This window comes from Carettochelys insculpta, chromosome 26 (genome assembly GCF_033958435.1).
Source record: "Carettochelys insculpta isolate YL-2023 chromosome 26, ASM3395843v1, whole genome shotgun sequence".
NCBI classification, from domain to species: Eukaryota; Metazoa; Chordata; order Testudines; family Carettochelyidae; genus Carettochelys; species Carettochelys insculpta.
The window spans coordinates 1,860,120-1,884,551 of record NC_134162.1 but is presented as its reverse complement, the minus strand read 5'-3'; the positions used below and the strand labels follow the sequence as shown (position 1 = coordinate 1,884,551).

Here is a 24,432-nt window from a genome sequence, read left to right as displayed (position 1 = left end):
TGGCTTTGTTACCCACTCACTGGCTCTTTTAGGGGTTCAATGCTATGACTGTAGGCCTGGCAGGCTGGAAGGCTTTTTGCTTTTGAGTTAACAGACTCACTCGGGGGAAGAGTCACCAGTCTGCTGCTGCAACAGCCTGCTAGGGGAGCCCTCAGAACAGGGACAGAACAGGGGAAAGACTGAGCATTAAGACTCAGGAGGCGTTGCCGCCCTTTGCCTCTTATACCAGCCGCTCTTGGTCTACTACACTGTGTAGCTTTGATGGAGCTGGCTTGCTGTGAGTAGCAGTGACATCATGGCAGTGCTCAGAGCAGCACAGGCTGGCTGCCCAAGCCCAGGCCGCTGTGTACTTGAGCAACTTGCCTGTGCTATCAGCCATGATGGGGGACCTACACTGCCATTTGCAGTGAGCTGGTGTGGTCATGGTTGAGGCACCATGAAAAAGGCTGGTGAAGAGCAAAGCTAGCGTGGGCATGCCTAGGCGTGACTCTCTTACACCTCCTGCTTGCAGTCTACACGTACACCGAGGTGCTCGTACCGTCTCGTCATCCTGTTTGGCTGAACTATGACTAAGGGGAATCTGTACACATTGGGTTAAATTAACACCTGGTACAATTCAGCTCCCTCAGTGAGATTCCACCAGGGAAGAACTGGGCCCATTTCATAAGATAACCTTTTCTCATCAGTCATTCCTTCCAGCCCCTTAACAATTTCAGTTGCTCTTTTCCATATGCCTTCCAACCTGCCTTCATCATTCTAATATTCAGGAGCCTGATGTTCTCTCTCTCTTTTTTCTCTCGCTTTTAGAGCCCTCCTTTTAATGTGCCCTGCCTGAGGACAGAGCTGCGCACCCATCCGAAGGACAAAGCTTTTAGTTAGAACTGGCATCGTCCTAGAAAAGTTCCATACCTACTTTTAGAACCAACTAACAGTGTCAGGTTGTCTCGTTTTCTGATCTGTTGGCTATGTCTTGAGAATTGTGCTGCATGTGTAGGGGAGAAAAAGGCTTTTAGAGCAGCAAAATCTTCAGGGGGGGAGCCGAGTTAGTCTGTATCTTGAAAAACAACAAGGCTATGTCTGCACTAGAAGCGTCTATCGACAGAAATTATGGTTGACAGGGAAAGCTTGACAGCATTCTGTCGATGGATTGCATCTCTACGCAACTTGCTCTGTCAACAGAGAACTACCAGTCTGCACTGCCCTCTGGTGCCAGAAAACGGAATTGCAGCTCTGGAAACAGGGCTGCCTGGATGCACTTTTGTCGACAGTATTATGTCCAGAGATTGTTATGCCTCAAATTTTTGAGGGATAATACTGTCGGGGGGGGGAATGCAGAGTTCTGTCGACAAAACTCTGTAGTGTGGACCCAGCCCAAGAAGTCCTGTGGCACTTTATAGACTAACAGATATTTTGGAGCATAAGCATCTGATGAAGTGGTCTTTGCCCATGAAAGCTTATGCTGCAAAATATGTTAGTCTATAAGGTGCCGCAGGACTTCTTGTTGTTTTTGAAAATCTTCAGAATAGCTGGATGGTTCTGTGTAGCAGCCTTCCAAAGTTGGCCTTCCAAAGCAAAGAGACGCAGAAGGTGAATGTGCAGGCAGAACTGTAGTTAAAGAATTGGCCGATAGTGAACTTTTCACGGACGTGGCATGAGATATCATCCTGCAATGACAAGAGGCCACGTCTGCCTACTCATGAACTGTGGTTTAGAAATCTCTTGAAAGCAGAAACCTTGCTGGAGAAGCTTCTTAAATCTGACCTGCAGGAATCTGGACTTCTGACTTCCTGTCTCACACGGTTGTGCAGTGTTCTGTTCTCTTCTTTTTAAAACCTCCAAGGAACTGGGCAGTTGGACTGTAAACGTCATAGTGGAAGTAACAAAGGGGTGTGCTTCTTGTCCCTCCAAGGGAGGACTTCCAGGGACGTGAGTTGCTCCTTGAGTTCTGTTCCTCATCAAGGGAGCACATTATCCCACATCTGGAGAGCTGAGGGGGGCAGGAAAGAAGGATAGAGGAAAACAGTAGGTGCTTCTGAAGCAAAGCAGCAGGGCTAGGGTAGATTTTAGATTAGATTAACCCCAGTCATCCCATTTAGCATGGAAAAGAAGTCATTAAGCCAGGATGAACTATTGAGATTGAGATGTTAATGCAATTCTCCTGGCAAACATTTAAGATGTAGACAGATATTTTTTGTTTGGTGTTTGGTGTATAGTTTTGGTGTATAACAAGCTACACCCAGATTTCTTTCAAAAGGCTCCAATCTGTCAGCTAACAGCAGCTCTGCATTTATTTCGTTGGCAATAGAAGTTGTGTATTATTCTCTGTACACTTCATGCTGAAAACAATATTTATTTACAGAAAAACAAAGCAGCCCCAAAGTCGGCAGCACTGATAGAGGTAAGCAGTCGTTTGAGATTGCAGTAGCAAGGATCAGGGTTTTACATCCACCCAAGCTCTACACTACCTTCAATACAGTGTCATTAGAAGGGTTGAAATCTTGCATTAGACTCCATTAAGACTGCTCTCGTTAGCTAATTTGGTCACTGAATGGAGGATGAAGGACTGAAAACAACAGTTTCTGATGAAAGCACAGAGTGAGAGAGAGAGATCATTGACTCTGTGATAAAGCTGCTGGTAGGTGATAGATCACAGGAAACAGGATTGAGCCAAGAACTGGAGACTGGTGATCACTGGCTCCAATGACACCCAGGAAAGTGCCTGGGGCTGATGTCATTGAAGTGTTTCCCCTCTATGAGAGATTTCCGTGGTAATGTTTTGTTTTATTAGCAATGTAAGATATGGCAGCCTTGGGTCAAGGTGAGATAATAAAACCCACATGGCGTGAGTGGAATTCTCTCTTCAAAATAAAAACAACAGCTAGCTTCTGAATGTGGATTTCACATACTATACAACCATTTTGCATCTGGACTAGAAATTCTATAGATGTGAAGAAGTGGGTCTGTCCCATGAAAGCTCATCACCTAATAAATCATTTTGTTAGTCTTTGAAGTGCTACATGACTGCTGGTTTGTTTTGTTGGAATACAGACTAACACAGCTACCTCTCTGTTACTCTTCAGTCATCTTCTTTGTATCTGCATTGCTACCTCTTCATTATATCAGACCAGCTGAGATTCCTGCCAAACCTGGATGGAATAAGAGATCCCTCTAGGATTCTGTAAGGTTGCCCATAACTATAGTATCTCAACACCTATCAGGCATGGGCAGAATTGTGAAGTGGAATGCCCGATTTATATATACAAATTAGATACAGACAAAATATGATGCTTCAAGGTGGAAACCAGACACCATCTGAAGCAGTCAGCAAGAAATGTCCCTTATGGACTTGTTATACCATATTTCTTCGATTCATCTGTCTTTCTTTGAAGTAAGAATGGTGCCAGCCAGTAAGAGACAAAATACTGGATTCGGAGGGTTCAATGTCTGATCCAGTCTGCCAAACCCAACGTTCCTGTATTTGTCCTTCTCATAGATGGAAAACTTAGAGATCATTATAATAGTATTCAAATTGCCTTCATGGTTTCTTTTTTGCCATGGGAAGGACACAGTCTGATTGGGCTTGGTGTGTGTCTGCCATTATGTGCAGCCACAGAACAAAGACCTGAGTGAAACAACCACAGAACTTAGGGGACTGCACTTATAAAACTACTGATAGTTGAGTTATTGCGGGAAAACAAGCCAGGCTTACTGGAGAGCCTGTGAGATTCTAGCAGGTTGGACATCAAAGTAAAACAAAACAATAAACCAGGTCAGCAGTTGTTACACGGCATGAAAAAGACGACACTGGAAGTCCCTTTTAGCTCCACTAACATCAAAGCAGAAAATGCATTTAAAGTCCTAACATAAACACAACGAAGTTCCCCTTCTGTCTTCAGGCTGTTGAAGCACAAGACTTCTCTGTGTTTAGGCCGCGAACATTCAGCTTTATTGAATTCAATAAGGCAACCGATGAGCCAGACTGGGCCCTAGTAAAACCAGGTCCAGCAAGGCGGCTTGATGCAGCTCACTCTAGTATTTTATACCCTTCTACAAACAAAGCCCAGTGTCAGAGGCAATTAGTTAGAGAATCGTAAATCACTTCTCCAAGAATAACCGTTATCAGCAAAGAGAAACAGGTACCGGGGAGCTGGAGCCTTAACTCCAAACAGTTCATTAACGCATTCCATAGAGCTCATCCTTCCTGCTATTCCCAAACAGGTCAAGGAAAGTACAGGCTCCTGTGTGCGTGCAGAAGTAAGGGACGTGAAATGGCTTCTTATACAAGATGATTTCCACAAGGCCTAATCCTCGCAACTGATATGTACTGATCTGAGAGAGAAAGGTCTCTCCTCTAACACAGTCTTTCATGTATCTTACCACACAACATCCACTGAGGCAGGGCAGTGTTGTTATACCCATCCTACAGATGGGCAACAGAGGCACAGTGAAGCTAAGTGACTTGCCCATGGTCAGACATGTAGCCTGTGGCAGAGTAGGGATTTGAATACTGGTCTCTTGCTTAAGTCCTAGTTGCTGGGCCATCCTTCCTTTTTAGAACTGAGGTTCCCAAACTACCATCCCAACACCTCAAGCTTTTAGGGGCTACCCATTTGTACAAGGGCTTGGGTCTATGCACTAAATACAGCAGCATTCACTTGCACACGCTTTATGAAATAACCCTTGTTCCCCGCCTCCCTCAGTTTGGGCAGTACCTTCAGTTCATTTCTTAAATGAACAGACCAGATGGGAGGAAAGCCAGGGCATGACCCTTCCGGATCAGTGGACTGTAAAACAGGCTTTAGTTACCAGACAAGCCGTAACGTACTCCTGAAGGAATACTGAACTGTTTAACATTAACACGCTGCACTTAGACAGCCCTGTTTATCTGACTGGGACTTTGGAGAGGTGGGTATTAATAACATCATCCCCCTTTCACAGAGGCTGAACTGGAGAAACAAAGGGCCCAAATCCACACACTGAGTCACCAGCATAGACTGAATGAGAACCCAGGAATCCTGATGACCAGTCCTCTAAGCCATCTCTCGGAACCACAGTGTAATATTTAGAAGCACAGAAGTAATAATAATAAACATGCTATTTCTGTCATTATCCAGGACAAGTTTGTAAAACACAGCTAATGATGGTACTGACCATTCTGAGTGTAATAGCCTGAGGGCTTCGCATTCTCATGGCGTCTAGAAGGGGTAAGTAATAGTCCAGGTTAACTTTAAGACAGCTTTGGAAGATGATCAGCAAAGGGGAAAATCAGTCATGTGCTTTATGATGCACAAGGAAGGCTGAAAAGAGTTGGGTTTTATTTCTTGGGTTTTTTTAACGTAAGCAATTCACAAGTTGCCCAGGCTGGAAGGCTCCGACTGTAATCAAATGCATACCTGGTGAAATTTGAAAAAAGGAGCTGTTAAGGAAAGAGGGAGAATTATTAATCAGGCTTTTAAAAACTTTTTGGTAATTGTTTTGTTAACTTCCCACTTCCATTCAATGACCAGTTAACATTTTGGATAAAGGGAACCTTTCTTAAATCCATCCCCATCGCCCTTCAGTTAAAGCGCCAAGAACTCACAGTAAGCACCTTTCTGAGTACTCAAAGGTAGGAAGGAGACATTTGCAATACTCTCCTTTGAGCTGGCACAGGTTGGAAGTTGGGAGACCGGTGAGATTATGGCCACTAAACCTAGGATTAGGGGAACTTGAGTCAGTGGCTCATGGGTTAGAGAACCCATCTACATTGTCTGCCTTCGGTAAAGAATTTTCAAACCTGGACCGGAGGTAGACATGGAAAGCTGTTAACTGTTAAGCCTCACCCAAAACGGCTGGGGTGGGATGTGGCTGTTCTGCCTGGCTGGAGCATCCCTGCCTGTGGTGGGCCAGGCCTGCTCCAGCCCAGCTGGAGCTTCTCAGCCAATGGTGCTGCTGTGGGTGGAGGCACTCCAGCCTGGCCAGAGCAGCCCTGGCACCTGGTGCACCACGAGCAGGGGCCCGGCTGGGTAGGTGCTCAGGCTGGGATATCCTGCCTACCTGCCCCCTTTTAACTGGTTAACCAATGAGAAGGGCTCTGACAGCCCTAACCTGAAGCCAGATCTCCAGGAAGTACCCATGCTGCAGTATGGAGACCAAAGTCCAGCCAGCCACAGCCCAGGCTTCCTAGTGCCCTTCTAAACTGCATTCACTCTAGGTAGTGCATGGGGCAGTACAGGAAAACTTCAGCACTCACCAAACCAGGCTGTCCAGAGGACACAGATCCTTGACCCACGAGATTGTGGGTGGCTCTGGTTCGCTCCCAGAGCACAGGCCCAATAGGGCAGCAGCTACCCTGTAAAGCAACAGGTTTGAACCTAGGCGTCCCGCTTGACCTTCACCCCCATGGGGTGCTGGAAGCCGGGGGCCAATCCGTGGGTCAGTGCTGTGTGCAGAGCGGAGAGGAGGGTTGAGCAGGGCCGTGCTCTGCAGACGCACCCTCTCCACTGGATTGCAAACCAAGCGCATGCGGCGGCCAGGTGCGCGCTGCGCTGGAAATACGCTGCAAGACCAGGAGACGCAGATCTCACTCGCCCTCGCCCTCAATTTCGCCCGTCCACCTGACCGCAGCCTACACGTGTTCCGCGCGCACCGCGATCGCTGCACTTCGCCTTCCGCCTTGCGGCCCCCTGCTATTGGCTGGTCTCGGATTACGTGCCTTCTCATTGGTTAAGCGGTCTGCCTTGGAGCCAATCACAATCCCTTTCCCCGTCCCGGGTCGGCGGAGCAGGAGAAAAGTTTGGCGTTCAGTGTCAAGTTGAGTCCGCTGAAGGAGGCGGTCGGAGCGGATAAAGCGGCTGTTTGGGGGCTGCTGTACGCCCCTAGGAGACTTTATTGCAATGCGTGAGCTGTGTGCGCTGCACCGTTTGCACTTATTGCAATAGCTGGAGGCAATGCACCCCGTGCACGAGTGCATTATTTTGCAGGCATTGCTGCTATCGGACTAATTGCAAGGACGATCACCCACAGCGGCGGGGATTGCATGAGCCGGGGGCAGTGCATGGGTTTGCATTAACGAGGCGTTTGCATTGCACTGCTTCCGAAACTTGCACGGTTTGCAACTACTAATTGCATTGGTCGCGCGCCTCACCCCTCGCATGCTTTGCGGTTGGATTAATTGCACAGGGGCAGCATGACTATCAAGCAGCGCAAAGGAGGCAAGGGGCGGAATGAGACCAACGCTGGGGCGCTCGTTGCTCCGGGCCGGAGGGAAGAGAGGCCTGGCGGGGGTCCTGGAACCAGGGAAGCCTGGGCTTGGAGATCCCGCCTCATGCTGGGGCTGCTGCTGCTGCTGCTGGCGGTAGCCGTGATGGGCTGGCTGCTCGTGCACCGGCTGCAGAACCTGGCGGAGACAGTGGAGAAGCTGCAGGGCCGCCTGGAGGAGCTGGAGGCGCTGAAGGAGCAAGTGCGGAGCACGAGAGAGCAGGTGTTGGGGGGCACCTCCGGCCTCGGGAGGGGAGAAACGACTCCCGGGGGGTGGTGCTGACTCGGGAGCAGGGGCTGCTGTCCTTACGTGCATTGGGCACTAACGCTGGCGGGGTGTGTTAAAGTCCCTCGTGTGGGGGGGCGCCTATATTGGGGGGCAGGCTCCAGTCCTCATGCATTGGTGGTTCGGGGAGGTGCCGGGGGTAGATGCACTGGAACTGGCCTGGTTGAGGGCTGCCAGGTTTTGAGGAGCGGAGATGTGCAGAAGGGAACAAGCTTGTTGGGCAGCAGGGGCTGCAAACTCTCCAATTTTTCCAGGCTTTAGACATCCACTAGCTCCCTGCTGGGGTGATAGGGGGGCGGGATGGATTCCACCCAGTTTGCTGTGCCCAGCTGTAGTTTGCATTCCTCACTTCCGGCTGAGCCCCATAAATGCCCTCCCCTCCCTCTGGGGCTGTCCTCCTCCACCCCTGGGCCTCCTGGCTGCATCCTGTGGTCCCAGAAAGGAAGAAAAGCCTCTCCAGAGATGGAGGCTCCCCTGGCACAGCTGTGCTCAGGGTAACCAGAGGAAGAACATGGGTCTGTTCTTTTGGGTCCACAGTTAGAACATACTGGAGAGAATGATGAACATGGCACAGGTAGGGTCCTCAAACCTTCTCCTTCCCCCACCCCGATCCCAGAAGCTCTCAGCTCCGGTTTCTCAAATTGTAGCCCCTGATTCGTGAGCTGAGACGTTAGGATGGATGGTTCTTCTGACCAGCCTGCCGCACACAGGGCATTAATAGAGCTTACGTCCACATCAGGTGGATATGATCACAGACCCTGCCTTCAGTGACATGAACAAAGTAATTCTGTCCTGGTGGTCAGTCTCTGTTAGGCTGGGCTGCCAGGTCCAAGATGGGATGTACTGGGGACTAGGATGAAAACAGCAGTGGGTTGAGGGGAGCTGGCATTACTGTGTGAAGGAAGCTTCTTGGCACGTGCCTGCACTGTTAGTGGTTTTGCGGTGTGCATGGTAACGAGGTGCTAAAGGATTATGTCTCTTGGGGCAGATCTGTGACCCATCTGGGACATATTCTGTTCCTGGGTTCTCTCTCTGGGGCAATGTGCCTCCCCAGCAGGTCTGGGCTGTGCATTCATGGTCTGCCCCTACGTTTCTTCACTGAAGTTACAGAGACACCTGTTTGACGGCAGCAGAATCTGCAGAATGTTGGTTGCAAAGTGCTTGTCCTGCAAGTATGAGCTTCAGATGTATTTCACATGCACCAGAAATTCTTACGCAGTGTCCTAAGTCTTCGTTTAGGAGAGTGAATGCAAAGGTCTTTGAGATAAGCCCTATTTTGAGTTCCTAAGTGGTACCTGGGTGTTGTACTGGTCCCTGCAGAGGGGATGAGGTTTCACTCTTGGTAGCTGTTGACTGGTCAGTGATGCGATTGAATAAGACAAGTCCTCTCCCTACCTTTGAGAGTGTCTAAGGACTTGTGCTTCAACGGATGGGGCTAGAGAAACCCATGACTTGCATTGTTGGTTGTGTTTATGTTGAAATGAGCTTTGTTGGGCTACCAGAATGACCCAAAGGTGTCTCAGCCTCCTGCTTGGAACTGCTTTGTGGTTGCAAGTATAACATACTGATAAGAAGCCCAAATGGCCATTTCTATCTGAGGAGTGATGTCTTGTCTCTTTAAAACCTTGTTTGATGTAATGGGAGGACTCCAGTAGTAACTGAACAACAGCCCATGCTACTCTCTGGCTCCTGGCTATGAAAGCTTTGCAGGTTGCTGGCTAATGTAGAAAGCACATGCAGAAGACACATTATTTTCTTAATGCCGCACCTTGAGCTTTATCCTAGGCCTGTGTTCCCCCTTGGCACATGTGATGAGGTTCAGGGTGTGATGGGGTTCTGGGGTCCCCCAAGCTCTGCACCCCGTCCGCAGGCAGGAGAGTCTCTCACTCAGCAGGAAAACAGCGGGTTTATTAGCCGACAGGACACAGCATCGTACAGAGGAGTCAGTACAGCCGGCAGAGACAGCCAGTCCAATCCATGTTGAGGAGAGGAGGCCCCGAGGGGCCCCCAGAGCTGGGGCCTTGCCCCCTTCTTTGTCTCTCTCTCCCTCAGCCCAGACTAACCGCTTCCAACTCCCAGTTCCAATTCAAACCCCTCAGGCTCCACCTCCTCCTTTGTCTGCAGTACAAAGGTGTTACCTGGTTGTCAGGGTTACCCTCAGCAGGAGCCCCACACCCTCTGTGAGCCACACACAGGTATCCCCCACTCCATCACACAGGGGTCCCCAAGCACTGCACCCTATCCGCAGGCAGGAGTGACTCTCACTCAGCAGGTAGAACAGGAAGTTTATTAGGTGACAGAGGCCCAGTTTCTCACAGAAGAGTCAGTACAGCCATCAGAGAAAGTCATTCCAACCCATCCTGGGGAGAGGAGCCCGAGGGGTGCCCCTCAGGGGATTAGCTTCCCCCCTAGCCGGGTTGGCTGCCTTCCAACTCAAACCCCACTCGGCTCCTCCGTGCTCTTTTTTCAGGGCAGAGGTGTTACCTGCCAGCTAAGGTTACAGCCCCAGGGGATCATCCTTAGCCGCTGGGAGCTGCTCTGCGCGTCTCATGCACATCCAGCCTGACTCTCTCACATGGACCCGCCCACTCCATCACAGCACATCTTTAAAAAAACACATCAGTTTCAGCTGAGGCAAAATTAATCCCTTTAAAAAATCCTGCTTCCGAATGTGCAGTTGGTCTCTGCAGCCTGGTTCTGTCTCCCCTGGACTTGCATGAAAATTCGAGTTACGCGAGGGTTGCAGAAACACAACCCCTGCGTAACTCAAAGGTTTGATGTCTAATTCATGAACCCCATATGGGAAGAAGACTCTTGAATGCATCTGTTGCTTTCCCTATCCTGGCACTGATATCCATGTCTGTTCCTCCGTCTCTGCCCATAATACTTCAAGTAGGTGAACTGCTCCACATCTTTCAGGTCGTCCCCTCTGTGTGATGGTGTCTTCGGTGTGAAAGAGGATGACATCGACATGAAAGCGTGGAAGAAAATTGTTACCACACTAGACAAAACTGCATCAATGACTGGGCTGAGCATTAACAAGGCAAAAAAGCTCTCTGAGAATTTATGGGTTGATTCTCGATGGCGCTGCTGAGCTTTTGAATAATCCAATGTCGTTTGTGCTCGAGGCCACGTAGATGCTTCAGTGATCGTAACCAGGCTGTGATCTTGCATTTGTAGGTCTCTGTTAATCCAAAGTGAACTTCCTACATCTCACACTGCCGGTATGCAGCACCACCTGGGTAGAAGGTAGGAACTGACTCGTGGACAGCCAACCATACAGCGGAGAAGGTGGGAGGAATGTTAGCCGGTGATCCATGGGGCAAACTCCTGCTCTGAGACAGGTCTTGGGTCTCCACTCAAAGCCCAACGTGCAGTAAATTAGAGAAGGGGATTTATCTACTTTAACGTACTGAGATGTGTGCTTGTAGCTGCAGGAGGGAAGATGTTTCACAGCTGAATCTGAGACCTCCTTGCTTCAGAAGCCCATGGGATTTGCCAGCCACAGACTGCAGATGTTAGCACAGCGATCACAGAATGTAATTCTCCCCCACCCTTTTGCTAGAATTGTGTGTGGGCAAGCCCTGCTCACAAGGGGAAGAGAGAAATGTATTTCCTACCTCCTGCCATTAGTGGCTCTTGGTGACTAGTAATACACATCTGGTTGTTCAGCTTCAGCAAACCCCTGGCATGTGAAGCAACTGTTCGTGACTGTGCGTGTTTTTTTTGCATTACATAAGGACATAAAAAATAAGGACAACCATAGTGGGTCAGACCAAGGGCCCAGCTAGTCAAGTGCCCTATCTTCCACCAGTGGCCAACACCACCTAGGGATTGAACAGAACTGGTAATCACAAAAGTGGTCCCTCTCCTGACATCCATTTCCAACCTCTGACAAACAAAGTCCAGGGACACCCTTCCTTCCTGTCCTGGCTAACAGCCGCTGATGGACTGAACCTCCATGAATGTATCTAGTTCTTTGTTGAACCCTGTTTAAAATCTTGGTTTTCACAACCTCCTCCGACAAGGAGTTCCACAGGCCAACTGTGCTGGGTGAAGAAAAACTTCCTTTAGTTAGTTTTAGACCTGCTGCCCGTTAATGTCATTTGGTGACCCCCCCCCCCAGTTCTTATGTTATAGAAACAAGTAAATAACTTTTCCTTATTCACTTTTTCTGCCCCATCATGATTTTATAGATCTTTATCATGTCCCCCCCTGCCCCCACTTTGTCTCTTTTTTTCTAAGCTGACAAGTACCAGTCTTTTAATCTGTCTTCATACGGGGCCCATGCCAAACCCCTAATCACTTTTTGTCACCCATTTGGGAACCTTTTACACACACACACACACACACACACACACACACACAGAGAGCTACCTCTCTGTCACACTCAGACAATCTCTCTCAAATACACAGGCGATTAAAGTCGTTCTCCAGGTTCTGGGGCTCTTCAGTGTCTGTAAAGATAGCAGGTTCAAAGAAGTTTAAGTGTTTGCTTTAAATGATCCCATCCGTTTTCTACCAGTAACACTGAAGCTACGTCTACACTAGCAATCCTTTTCGAAAGAGGCGTGCAAGTGAGGTGCGGATTTACATAGCTAGCACCTCATGTACATATTCTTTCGAAAATAAGCCCCGTTTTCGAAGGAACCCCCCTTATTCCTATCTCCTCTTTTTAGGAATAAGGCTTCTTTCGAAAACGGGGTTTATTTTCGAAAGAGCTGCGTCTACGCTGCTTTTCTCCTTCCAAAAGGAGCACAGGCAAATGAGGTGCCAGGCATGTGAATCAGTGCCTCGTTTGTGTATTTGATGGCCCTCCTTTGCATGCCTCTTTTGGAAGAGGAATTCTAGTGTAGACGTAGCCGGTGTGTCTGTTTCTTGCCGCTCCTGCCCTGGGAATTAACCCCTGCTTCCATTTCAGGGTTCTGCTGTGCAAGCAAAGAGCAGCAGGCGTTCTAGGGCCTGGCTGACCTCACACAGAAACTGCCTCTCAATGGGGCTTTCTGCAAATCTGCTGATATTCGCTTGGGATAACAGTTTCCCAACCTGCCAGCATTGCTTTTAATAACATCAGACCCTGCCAGATGGTAATGTGTCTGCTAAGGTTTGACAAAGGTATGTTGAGAAAACTGTGAGGCCCTTACAGGTTACAATTTCCTGTAGAGCCACAGCTTGTCTAGTGAGAGATGACAGGTTGCTTAAAATCTTCCGTAGCTACCTGCTGGGGTTTGCCGGTAAACGAGTCCTAGCACTGAATTGGGTGCGCTGGTGCCAACAGCTACAACCTCCTGACTGAGCAGAGATTCTCCTTGCAGCTTTTGGAAGCCTGTTGCTTGTTTCGGTATCAATTTCACGCTGAAAGAGGCCCACGTGGATTATGGGTTACAACCTGCAGTCTGGAGGGTTTCCTGGTGTGGCTAGACACAGTGAAATCTGGCTTGATGTTTAGTTTCTGTCTGTAATTGCATAAAAATGTTTTCCAAGTTTAAAAGAAAATCCCTTTTTAAATGCTAGTAAATATTCCCTGCTTGTTAGGAATCAAACACAACCTAAGGGAGAGGCCTATAGCAGCAAAACTGACTTACCCTTAGCAGTGCTGGACTTTAAATGTCACTTTCCCTGAGCTAAGGAGCTGATAACGCAGAGGTGCAGGAACTTGCTTATGAGCAAGTTTGAAGCTGATAGCTCCATTGAGAGCTTGCTCTGCAGACACCCCTCCAGATTCCTGACGGGGATTCAGGATGGAGTGCCCCAGGGAATCCTTCTGGGGTATTATGCTGGTCTAATGCATGTTGTGGAGGGATGATTGGGCCAAATCTTAAAGAATGGCAAGGAGAATTGATTTGGGGGCTGGAGCACAAGGCCTATGAGGAGAGGCTGAGGGATTTGGGCTCTCTTAGTTTGCAGAAGACGACTGAGGGGTGATTTGATAGCAGCCTTCAACTTCCTGAAGGGGGGCTCTAAAGCGGATGGAGAGAAACTATTCTCAGTGGTGACAGATGGCAGAACAAGGAGCAATGGTCTGAAGTTACAGAGGGGGAGGTGTGGGTTGGATATTGGGGGAAAAACTCTTTCCCCAGGAGGGTGGTGAAGCACTGGAATGTGCTACCAAAAGAGGTGGTGGAATCTTCATCCCTGGAGGCTTGACAAGGTCCTGGCTGGGATGATTTAGTTGGGTTGATCCTGCTTTGGGCAGGGGGCTGGACTAGACCTCCTGATGTCCCTTCCAGCCCTAGGGTTCTACGATTCTATTGGCCCATTCGTTTTGTGTGCCCAGCTTGAGACACCTGTTTTAGGAGGTCGGTGGCATGTGAATTTGGCTTTCCAAAGGCATCACCACCAGTGTTCCCTGTAAGCTGAGCGCTTGGGCAGCCAACCAGGAGAGAGTCAGGTGTTGCCCAGCTGATCAGCAGAATTCCCCCAGCCAGCAGCATGTTCCTATAGCGGTGCACATCTGCAGATGCCTTGGTGCACAAACAAAATTTATTCCACACACAAGTGGAGATAACAAGCAGGAACACTGATCACCATTGTTTCGAAAGTGCTGGCTGCAGGGGTAAGAGTGCAGAGTACATCCCTGCGCAGAGCAGACAGGAGCAATGAAGATCCTAGAACCGGACCTCTCTGCATCTTGGTGCTTTGCTGTCTAGGCATACTCACCCTTGCAAAATCATCACTGCAGGTAACTTTTAAGGGGCTCCATGAACCAGGGACATGAGCCTGAGGACCGGGAGCAGATCATTGCAGTGGAGATGGGCAGTCAAAGTTGATCTCCAAGATGTTTGCTCTGCTGGTCCAGCCAGTAGTTCTGGCATGAACCTGGGCTGTGGGTGACCTGGTTCAATTTGTTCCTTTGCCACCTCTTCTCATTTGGGCAAATCCCAGAGCTGATCAGCAAAGGTATTCAGATCAGATGCTGAAAGGGGCTGAGAAATGCCTTGTGGGACTCTCGAAAGGGCCTGAAGCAGGCAAGGTGACCAGCTGGAGTTTGTGAATCCCTCGAGGTGTCTCTCGACACTTTTAGGTACCCAACACCTGTGTAGATCTGCCCTTAACATCTGCGTCTCTCTTCTCCATCTGTAAACAACAGTAATGCATCACACTGGCCCCCAGCCAGGGAGTGGGTGATAGTGGAACCCCTTATGGATTGTGCGGTGCTCAGACACTGTCCTGATGGATGGTCCATGCAAGGGCCTGCAATGATCCTTTGTAACTAGGACCGAGTTAAACATGGGCCTCATGTTCTGGTTGAGTGCCCTCGCCGAGGCCGTACAGAGATTGTCCATGAGCAGCTGCTGTGATTGGAGGGGACTGAGGGCAATGGACTTGGGGTACTGTGGGATCTGCCATGACTCCTCCTTCCCTCAGGATTTAGCTGCTGCTGGGAGGGGGGCGGTCTCCTCCCAGCCCCGCGCGCTTGCCGTCCCAGGGCTCTGCCGCTGAAATAGCGCGAGAGCCGTTTTCTCAAATTCAGTTACAAAATCAAAACTCCAAGAGGGGTCGTGCCCGTGAAGACGGGACAGTCCCTCATAAATAGCGTCACACTGTACTTTTTAGCACCCCTATTTTTGGAACAGCCACACACAAGGGTTTGTACCGGTTAGAAAGTTTAACTTACCCCCATCTCCAGGATGTACCCGTCTCAGCCCCCAAATCCACCCCTATTCCCAAGCTTTACCCCCCACCCCCAGGCTTAACCCCTCCCAGCCCCAAACTGCCCCCCCATCCCCAGGATTAACTCACCTTAGTGCATGCAGCTCTTCCGGGGTGGAGCTGCACAGCTGCCCTCCGCACAGCTCTCCTGCAGGCTTAGCGCGTCCCCATGTGCAGCGTGGGCGGTTCCCTGCCCTGCTGCTTTCTCTTCAGGGCTCCCTGCCGCAGCTGACCGCTCAGCGGCTCTGGAGGCTGCTGCCTCTTAAACAAACTAAATGTAATTGCCCACTGTTAAACCCGACAGGCGGCAGCGCTTGGAGCTGCAAATGGCTCCTTAAAGAGCCGCAGGTTGCTGACCCCTGTGCTAAACCATTTCTGCTTCCTGAGGAGGATGTGTCAGGCTTAACCCCATGTCTTCCCTCTCAGTGGCTCCTGGCAGGTGTCCCCGCCACAGTCTCATCTCTCTGGCAGTCCCCTGCTCCCCAGACACCTTCTCACACTGTCTCTTTCCTTCCCAGCTGTCTCATGTGGTGGAGCTGGAGCGGCGACTCTCTGACATGGAGCTGGCCCAGATGCTCTCCAGGCAGAAACTCGAGCAAGCCTCCGCTGCTGCTGAGCGAGCCTTGGCCTCCGATCCCATTGGCAAGCTTGCCGCCTTCCAGGCGGAAGTGAAGCAGATCGTTGGTGAGCTGAGAGGAGAGCTCCCGGCCCGGGCTGAGCTAGCCATACTGCAGAGCCAGCTGGAGCAGCTGAGAAGCACCGAGCTGGAGATGCTGAGGCAAGATGTGGTCGGGCTCCTGTCGTCGGCCTCCAAGCTGCAGCAGAACGTGTCCTCGCTGACCAGCTCCCTCTTCAGTGCCCAAAGGGGCCTGGAGGAGAATGCTCACAGCCTGCAAGCCCTGCGAGTGGAAGCGGAGCATGCGAAGGTGGCTGGAGAGAGACTGGAGGAGGACGTTGGCTCCCTGTCAGCCCAGACCTTTGTCCTGGAGGGAAACCTCAACCACACCAGGCAGCTGGCGCACGCCCTGCAACTGCAGCTGGAGCAGAGCAGCAAGGATCTGGCTGCGCTGCAGGAGGCGGCAGCAAATCAGAGAGGGAGTGACAGTTCTGAACCTCGGCAGCTGGAGAGCACGTGGTATGCCGGCTGCTTGCGGCTGATGTTCATTATGGGTATTGCGGTAGCACTGGAGAAGCCGGGATCCCATTTTACAGCACCAATGGTCCCTGAACGCCTCTAGCCAAGTGGAGCCCCGCAGAACTCTTGTTACAGAGAGCAGAACCTCTCTGAATGGAGAGGGTAACTAGTGGTGTCCCCCAAGGGTCAGTCCTGTTCAATTTATTCAGAAATGCTCTGGAGAAGCGGGTGAGCAGTGAGGTGGCAAAGTTTGCAGATGACACTAAACTGTTCAAGATAGTCAAGACAAAGGCAGGTGGTGAAGAGCTTTAGATCTCATCAAACTGAGTGATTGGGCAACAAAATGGCAAACGAAATTTAATGTGGATAAGTGTAAGGTAATGCACGTTGGGAAAAATAACCCCAACTATACTTACAATATGATGGGGGCTGATTTAGCTGCAACTCATCAGGAAAGAGACCTTGGAGTTATCATGGATAGTTCCTTGAAGACATCCACGCAGTGTGCAGAGGCAGTCAAAAAGGCAAATGGGATGTTGGATATTATTAATAAAGGGATAGAAAATAAGACAAGGAGTATCTTACTGCCCCTATATAAATCTATGGTACACCCACTTCTTGAATACTGTGTACAGATGTGGTCTCCTCACCTAAAAAAAAAAATCTCCTGGCACTGGAAAAGGTTCAGAAAAGGGCAACTAAAATGATTAGGGGCTTGGAACTGATCCCGTATGAGGAGAGGCTAAAAAGATTGGGACTTTTCAATTTAGAAAAGAGGGCACTGAGTGGGAACATGATAGAGGTACATAAAATTGACAGGTGTGGAGAAGGCGAACAAGGAGGTGTTATTTACTTGTGCCCATAATACAAGAACTAGAGGACGCCAAATGAAATTAATGGGTAGCAGGTTTAAAACTAATAAAAGAAAGTTCTTCTTCACTCAGTGCACAGTTAACCTGTGGAACTCCTTGCCAGAGGAGACTGTGAATTCTGGGACTGTAACAGAATTTAAGAAAGAGCGAGATAAGTTCGTGGAGGTTAGGTCCATAAAAGGCTATTAGCCAAGGGTAGGAATGGTGTCCCTGGCCTCTGATTGTCAGGGGCTGGAGATGGATGGCAGGAGACAAATCGCTTGATCACTGTCTTCGGTCCCACCCCCTGGGGCACCTGGCACTGGTCACTGCCGGCAGACGGGCTACTGGGCTGGCTGGACCTTTGGTCTGACCCAGTATGGCCGTTCTTATGTTCTAACCCCCTGCTACATCTGAATGGTTTAACACCAAGCCCAGCATGCAGCTGCTTGAGTGGATGTGGCTGAATTCAAGGGCATGAAATTCAGAGCAGGGACATTTGCCTTGACTGTGAGGAAGTGAGACTTGTCTGGCAGGAGGACGCATTAGCGCCATTGCTTGGGACGCATGCGAGTAACATGGGCAAAACCTGTGTGGACGCAGGGCGAGGGCGGCTGTGATAGGAAGCCCTGCCAGGCTGTTTTCTGCCTCCACTGCCCATATCCTAGAGCCTGGTGGGTGAGGAGCATAGCTTCGAGCTGGCCTGCACAGCAGTGTTTCCCGACCTGTCTCCCAGCCCCTCCCATTGTAGTCACTCACTGCCAGCCAGTGGGGAGGGAACGTCGTCTTTGGGTGCATCCACCCTGCAGGGAAAGGAGTGATGGCAGCGTGGGGGAGACGTGCCCCTGCAGCCTTTAATGGTAGAGAAAATGCAGTGATACGGGCTTCAGCGCAGGCTTGGACGCTGACTACCAGCTGCTTGGGCTGTGGGTATGTCCTCTGTCTCCTAGCCCGCTCGGAAGCCTGGGCAGCTGACTAAAGCACGGGCGTGAACTGAGCCCTCTTGACGGGCCGCGAGGAAGCAGTCTGCTGCCTCCTCTGGCCGGCATCAGCTCTGCACTCGCTGCAGGTTGCATCTGACTGCAGTGTGGCCGGCGAGCAGCCAGCAGCATCCGTTCGCAGCTCCGCGGGGACCTGTGTGTCCTAACTTTGCTCTCTGGGCCTTCCAGGGTGCAGATCCAGGAGCTGGAGATGGTGAGATCAGCCATGCAGGAGCAGGTGAACGAGGCACTGCACGGCATTGCTGACCAGAGGAGAGAGCTGCAGGGCAGGATTTCGGAGCTGGAAACGGCTGTCAAGGCTCTCCAGGGCCATGTGACTCAGGTGACTCCCCTTTTGCCTGTGGAGAGGAGCAAAGGGGTGCAGTAGAGTTGCAGACACTTCGGGAATAGAGTTTGTTCTTATCTCTGAACAAAACATCATGGTTCTTTCCAAAATTTACAGCAGAGCATTGACTTAAAACAGCTTTGAAGCTGCATTGTGTAGCAGAAGAATGCTGCTTTTAACCATCTTGTTTAAATGACGCCCAGAAAGAATTTCCTTACCTTGTTAAATCTTTCTGTAAGTAGTTTAGTTCCCATTTAACACAGTACTACGCTGAATGAGGGACTGGGTTGCACCCTCAGCAAGTTTGCGGATGACACAAAGCTAGGGGGAGAGATAGATACGTTGGAGGGTAGAGAGAGAATCCAGAGGGACCTGGATAAATTGGAGGACTGGGACAAAAGAAATCTGATGTGGTTCAATAAGGAGAAGTGTAGAGTCCTGCACCGTGGGCGGAAGAATCCCAAACATTGTTATAGGCTGGGGACCGACTGGCTCAGCAGCAGTACGATGGAAAGGGACCTAGTGGGTTATGGTGGATGAAAGGCTGGATATGAGTAAACACTGTGCCCTTGTAGCCAAGAAAGCTAACAGCATACTGGGTGCATTAGGAGGAGCATTTCAAGCAGATCTAGAGAAGTAGTTATTCCTCTTTATGTGGCACTGGTGAGGCCACATCTGGAATATTGTGTCCAGTTTTGGGTCCCCCAAGTATAAAAAGGATGTGGATTTGCTGGAGCAGGTTCAGTGGAGGGCAACAAAAATGATTAAGGGGCTGGAGCACAGGACCTATGAGAAGAGGCTGAGGGATTTGGGCTTGTTTAGTTTACAGAAGAGAAGACTTAGAGGTGATTTAATAGCAGCCTTCAACTTCCTGAAGGGGAGCTCTAAAAAGGAGGGTGAGAAACTGTTCTCAGTGGTGTCAGATGGCAGAACAAGGAGCCATGGTCTGAAGTTTAAGAGGAAGAGGCGTAGGTTAGATATTAGGAAAAACTACTTCACCAGGCAGGTGGTGAAGCATTGGAATGCGTTGCCTAGAGAGGTGGTGGATTGTCCATCCCTTGAGGTTTTTAAGTCCCAGCTGGACAAGGCCCTGGCTGGGATGACTTAGCGGGGGTTGATCCTGCTTGAAGCAGGGGGCTGGACTAGATGACCACCTGAGGTCCCTTCCAGCCCTGTGGTTCTGTGACAGTATTTGCTCCTTGATTTTGTTTTTGCTGTCTGAGTGTGCTCTTCTGCCTCCAAATGAGGTGTGTAGCACACTGCTCAGCTCATGTCTCTGGTGTTTGTAACCATGAAGTTCTGCTGGTCTGTTAAAGCCAGGGGAGATTCTGGGCAGGTGTCAGAGGGATTGTGAGAAGAGATTCAGAGCTGGCTAAGCGGTTGGAGAAAGGAGGGATTTGCTTCACATGAGGGGGAAAACAGAGCTACCCATGAGAACAGGCCGGGCCTGGTTGTTTATGTCAGGTGAGGGGGACAGCCGTGGAACTGCAGATCGAAACCAACTGCAGCTGGTGTGCTATGATCCCTGTGAAATGCTTCAAGCAGTGTAGGGCAGCCTGCATCCATAGATGTTGGTTTTGAGGGCATCGGAGCTCTTCATTGGTGCTGGGTCCAGGAGCTTTATTGACTTGCAGTGAGTTGACTGGGCTCATGGGACGTGACACTGTTTGGGTAGCAGAACCCACTGTATTTACTTCCCAGCAGAATTTCTCAGCTGGTGGGTGTGGAGAAGTAGGAGAACTTTACAGCTCAGTGCCTGGTTATCCCTTGAGAAGGGCGCGGTTGGCTAGTTCTGGGTTGGGCCTAAACCCATCGCAGCGAAGAGCAGCAGTAAGGAGGACAGAGTGCGGATATGGGCAGTGCTTCTTCTTGCAGTGCAGAAGCACGTGCAGGCCTGTGAGCCAGGAACAAGGGAAAATTTGGCTGCAACTTGTCCTGAGACAGTGGCACAGGAAAGCTTTTGCCACCTGGTGGCTGGTGTGAGCTGCATGGGGGAATGAGGGATTTCCCCCTTGGGGTGCCAAGAGGGCGTGGAAACAGTGAGCACCATTGGCACTTGCTGAGAGGCCCTGGAGCAAAGCAGCTGTTGAAGGCCTGGATGGTCGGTCTCCACATTAGAGAGGGGTCCTCACGGGAATTTCACCGATGCGAGCTGCTGGAACGAACACAGAGAATTTCAGTCTCCAGGGCCTCTTGCCTGCATTGCTCCATCTCGCCCCAGGTGCACAGGAGCAGACGTTCACCGCACAGCCCTTCACCTGGCCGGGGGCTAGCCGGCGCCCTCCGGAACCTGCAAGAAACGTGGTGGCTGTCTGCGTGGCAGCCCCCTGCCAGGTGTTGGGAAGCTGTGGGAGCTCCCACCCCAAAGTGAGGTCACGGCGCGTGACGTGACTCTTGGTCACGCCCTGCTCTCTGAGGAAGACAGTTATAGAGCAGAGGGTCCATCTCACGCCCTGGATTTCCTCTCTCCTCAGGTGGAGCGGGGCACGGCCCATCTGAACACGCAGCTCTCGGCCGCTGTGGAGCAGCAGCTGCAGGGTCTGAAGCTTGGTGTGGCCAGTTTGGAGAGCAGCCTGGGAGCCGGTGTGCAGCAATGTGAGAGCAACAGCCCCATACCCAGTAGTTCAGCCGGTGGGTCCCACCCCACCCGCATGCTCCAGGAGGGGAAATGAGCCACCCTCCCGCGTGAACTGCTTGCCTGTCAGGTGGGCCCATGCGCCCCCCCCCCCGCATGCTTCTTGGGGACTTGAGGTGGAACCCGCCTGGCGGGTCTCTTCTCGTCCGGCCTTAGGTGACTTGACTGTGTGCAGCCTTCAGTGACTTAAGTGGCTGAGGCACTTGTTGAACGCACTTATTGCAGCGCTCTAGTTGACTTTGAGTTTGGAGGCCAGCCCAGCAGGCCCCTCTGGCTGTCCCTGCCCCGGCTCTGTTTAACCAGAAACTCACCCCCTACCCTCAAAACGCATGTGTGGAGTGGCTCCTCGCTAGCATGGGGGCTCTGAGATGTTCAGTCCAGTTCCTCCTGCTGCCTCCCTGCGTGCCCATCCAGCAGTGGCTTCTCTGTGTCCTCCTATCACCCTCCCGAGTGGGAGCACGGGCCGACTGCTGCTGCTTCAGTCCTCAGCAGGGAACTCCAGGGAACACTCAGTGTGGTGGTGGCGGGAGGAAGCCGAGTATACCTCTGGCCTGACTTGGGGAGAGAGGCCCCTGGGTAGGACTGGCCTGAGGGGCAAGAAAGGAACTAGACGTCTGGTGTTTCTGGAGGCCAGAAGGCAGCCTGAGCTGGTGTGGAGGCACAGTGGCCAGTGGGGTCATCCTGGGAGGCGTCCATCCTTTGGGAAGGAGAACTGGTGACAGGTGATGATGGGGCTAGGAGGTCCATCAGGCTCCTAGTTAGCTGATAGCTTGATAAGAGAACAAAGGGCTCCCCGGGGAATTTCAGAGCAGTGCACTGTTCAAACAGCTAACAGGAAATGTTTGTGGAGCTACTCTTCAAACCCCCTGCTGCTGGGCAGCCCTGGCTGAGCGCGCTTACTCCAGAGGGATAGGCCTTGATATCAGTAGGGCAGCAGCTGCATCTAGATAATGGAGATAACAATGTTCCAGGCTCTGGGACAGCGTATTCGGGTGAGGCAGGGGATGGTCTCTGTCTCTGATGGTTCCATCTTCTCAATACAAATCCCAGGGCTGGAAGGGACCTCAGGAGGTCTTCCAGTCCAGCCCCCTGCTTCAAGCAGGATCAACCCCCACTAAGTCATCCCAGCCAGGACCATGTCCAGCCGGGACTTAAAAACCTCTAGGGATGGAGATTCCACCACCTCTCTAGGCAACGCATTCTAGTGCTTCACCATGAATGTAGTGCTGAATTTTGTTACCCGGTGATACCCACTGGGAGGCGCTGTGGGACTGCGAGAGCCAAATCGTTGCATGGAAGACCGCCCGGGGGTTCTTTACAAAAGCCAAACTGATCTCTGTGGCTGGGAGCCCTGGGACGGGAGGAGAGACCTTTGAGTCCTGCAGGGCTTCCCCAGGTACCTGGTGGCAGGAGGGCTCTGTAGAGGGGAAGTGCCCCTCTCTGTAGCCCAGAGCCTTTGGGCAGCTCTGTGCAAGTGTTTTCTCCTGTTCAAAGGTGGGTGTGTCAGGGGAGCAGAATGTGGTCTCTGTCCTCCTGAGCCCTCAAGGGCCCTTTCACCTCCTGAGGAGAGCTGGACGTGGTTCATCTGCCTGCCCCTGTCCCCCCCCATGGGGCTGAATGCTCCTTTCCCAGGCATCCAGCAAGGGAAGGAGATTAGACCCTAACCGCAGGCTCTCTGGGGACTCCCCGTTGCACCAGAGTGGCTGGAAGGTGGCTGTGGTGCCTATGACTGGGGCTCTGGGTTGAGCTCCCTTCTACCCCACCAGAGCTTGTGACTCCAGTCCTGCCGGTTGTAGATTTGTATTGGTGTGGGCTCCTCAGAGTTCTCTCCCGTTCCCTGGGTCGGTTCTTTGGGTTCTCTTCCCCTGGCCTGGCCTGGCCTCTCTCCCTCATCCCTCTAGGTGTGGTTCCCTGGTGCCATGGAACATTGGTCAGTGAGAGTGGGCCCAGGTGTCACTTCACATTAATTAGGAGCCTCTCTAATTAGCACAGCACTGATTGCTTTTCCTGGAGAAGCTGCCATTCATATCTAGTGCTAGCAGGTCCCTTGCCTTGTGGTGTGCTAAGCGTGGCCTTGCTCTGGGGCTGGGACACAGCATCTCTGCTCGGGGCTGTCCCCACTGGGCCCTTGGTGGTGCTTCTCCTGGCTAAACAACCTCCACCTCTGCAGTCGCCTGGTAGATCTCTGCCATGTGGGTCTTGGTGCTCTGGGCTTGCTGGGATACTCTGGAGGGCTCTGACCAGTCCCTAGAGAACAAGATGCCCTGAGCTTTGCAACGCCTACATCCCATGCAGCGCGCCCAGTACGGTCCTGTTTGTTCCTCTCCCGCCTGCAGGGGAATTCCATTGACTAGTAGAAATTCCTTTCACAGAAAGGCAGGAATTTAAAGCTACAGGACCACACAGCTCAGCTATGCCGTCCCCCAGGACTCTGTACAGCCATGGTGGCATAAGTAGCTGGGTTCCTGAGCTATCCGTCTCTGCCTCTGCAGTTAGGGGTTACCTCTCGTGGTGATGGAGGAGGAGATACAACCTGTTGGGTCGGTGGGATGACCGACTTGATGCCCTCCACGGAAAGGGAAGGGAATTTAACCTTTTGCTCCCTTTCTTTCTCCTTGCCAGGTCTCTCAGGAGAAGTACAGACCCACTGTGGGACTGAGAACGCCTGCAGGTGGCCACGCGTGCATGAGGTCAGCTTCCCGCACCGTGTCCCAACCCAGCCTGCGATTATGCTGGGGCTGGTGGGGCTGAGCGCTCACGGTTCTGTGGGCATCTCGGTGAGAGCTGTGGACGTCACGGACTCTGGCTTCAAAATACACATTGCCAGCTTGGGCAACCAGAGCCTGTCCAGCGTGATGGTCTCTTGGATGCTGTGTGCCTAGGTGACCAGCTGTGGAGCACCCCTTGGAAGAAGCAGCTGGGGTGGGAGAACTGGGGTTACTGGATGTCGGTGACATCTGCTTTGCACGGACACGACCGTGGTTTGCTTTGGTTTGCTTTAAAGTAATTGCAAGGAGCCTTTGTAGATGGGATCTCAGTTAATAGCCCCTTTCTTGGGAGCTGTGTGTCCCATGCAGGGACAGGCTGAACAGGCCCAGGCCTTGCAGAAGAGCCTGGGAAGCACAACTGGCAATATCTCAGAACACCTCGACTGAACCCACCAGAGATGTGCAGCTGTTGCGTGGGCACATCCAGGCCCTCTGCCTCTGCAGACGTGCGGCTTACACACACGCACAGCGGTTTACCACAGGACTAATAGAGGCTGAAGCCGAGCCTGTGGCTGGAAAGCTGGGCCTGCCGTGTCTCT

At 51.4% G+C, this 24,432-nt stretch overlaps 2 protein-coding genes across 2 annotated transcripts in view; both read left to right on the top strand.

The window, feature by feature from the left end:
• The window catches only part of IGFN1 (immunoglobulin like and fibronectin type III domain containing 1), a 51,186-nt gene extending 45,990 nt beyond the window's left edge, over window positions 1-5,196 (top strand). Inside the window, exon 21 of the mRNA XM_074977242.1 lies at window positions 5,115-5,196. Within this exon, the coding sequence (XP_074833343.1) occupies window positions 5,115-5,173 (59 nt within the window). The 3' untranslated portion in view covers window positions 5,174-5,196. The remainder of the gene's footprint in view (window positions 1-5,114) is intronic.
• A 1,992-nt stretch (window positions 5,197-7,188) lies between these two features.
• On the top strand, window positions 7,189-24,300 carry LOC142002013 (uncharacterized). Its single transcript, XM_074977768.1, has 5 exons — window positions 7,189-7,462; window positions 15,697-16,313; window positions 18,334-18,487; window positions 20,965-21,085; window positions 23,748-24,300. Exons 1-5 carry the CDS (start codon window positions 7,307-7,309, stop codon window positions 24,005-24,007), a joined length of 1,308 nt encoding a protein of 435 aa, XP_074833869.1. The 5' UTR covers window positions 7,189-7,306; the 3' UTR covers window positions 24,008-24,300.
• Window positions 24,301-24,432: the final 132 nt, after the last annotated feature.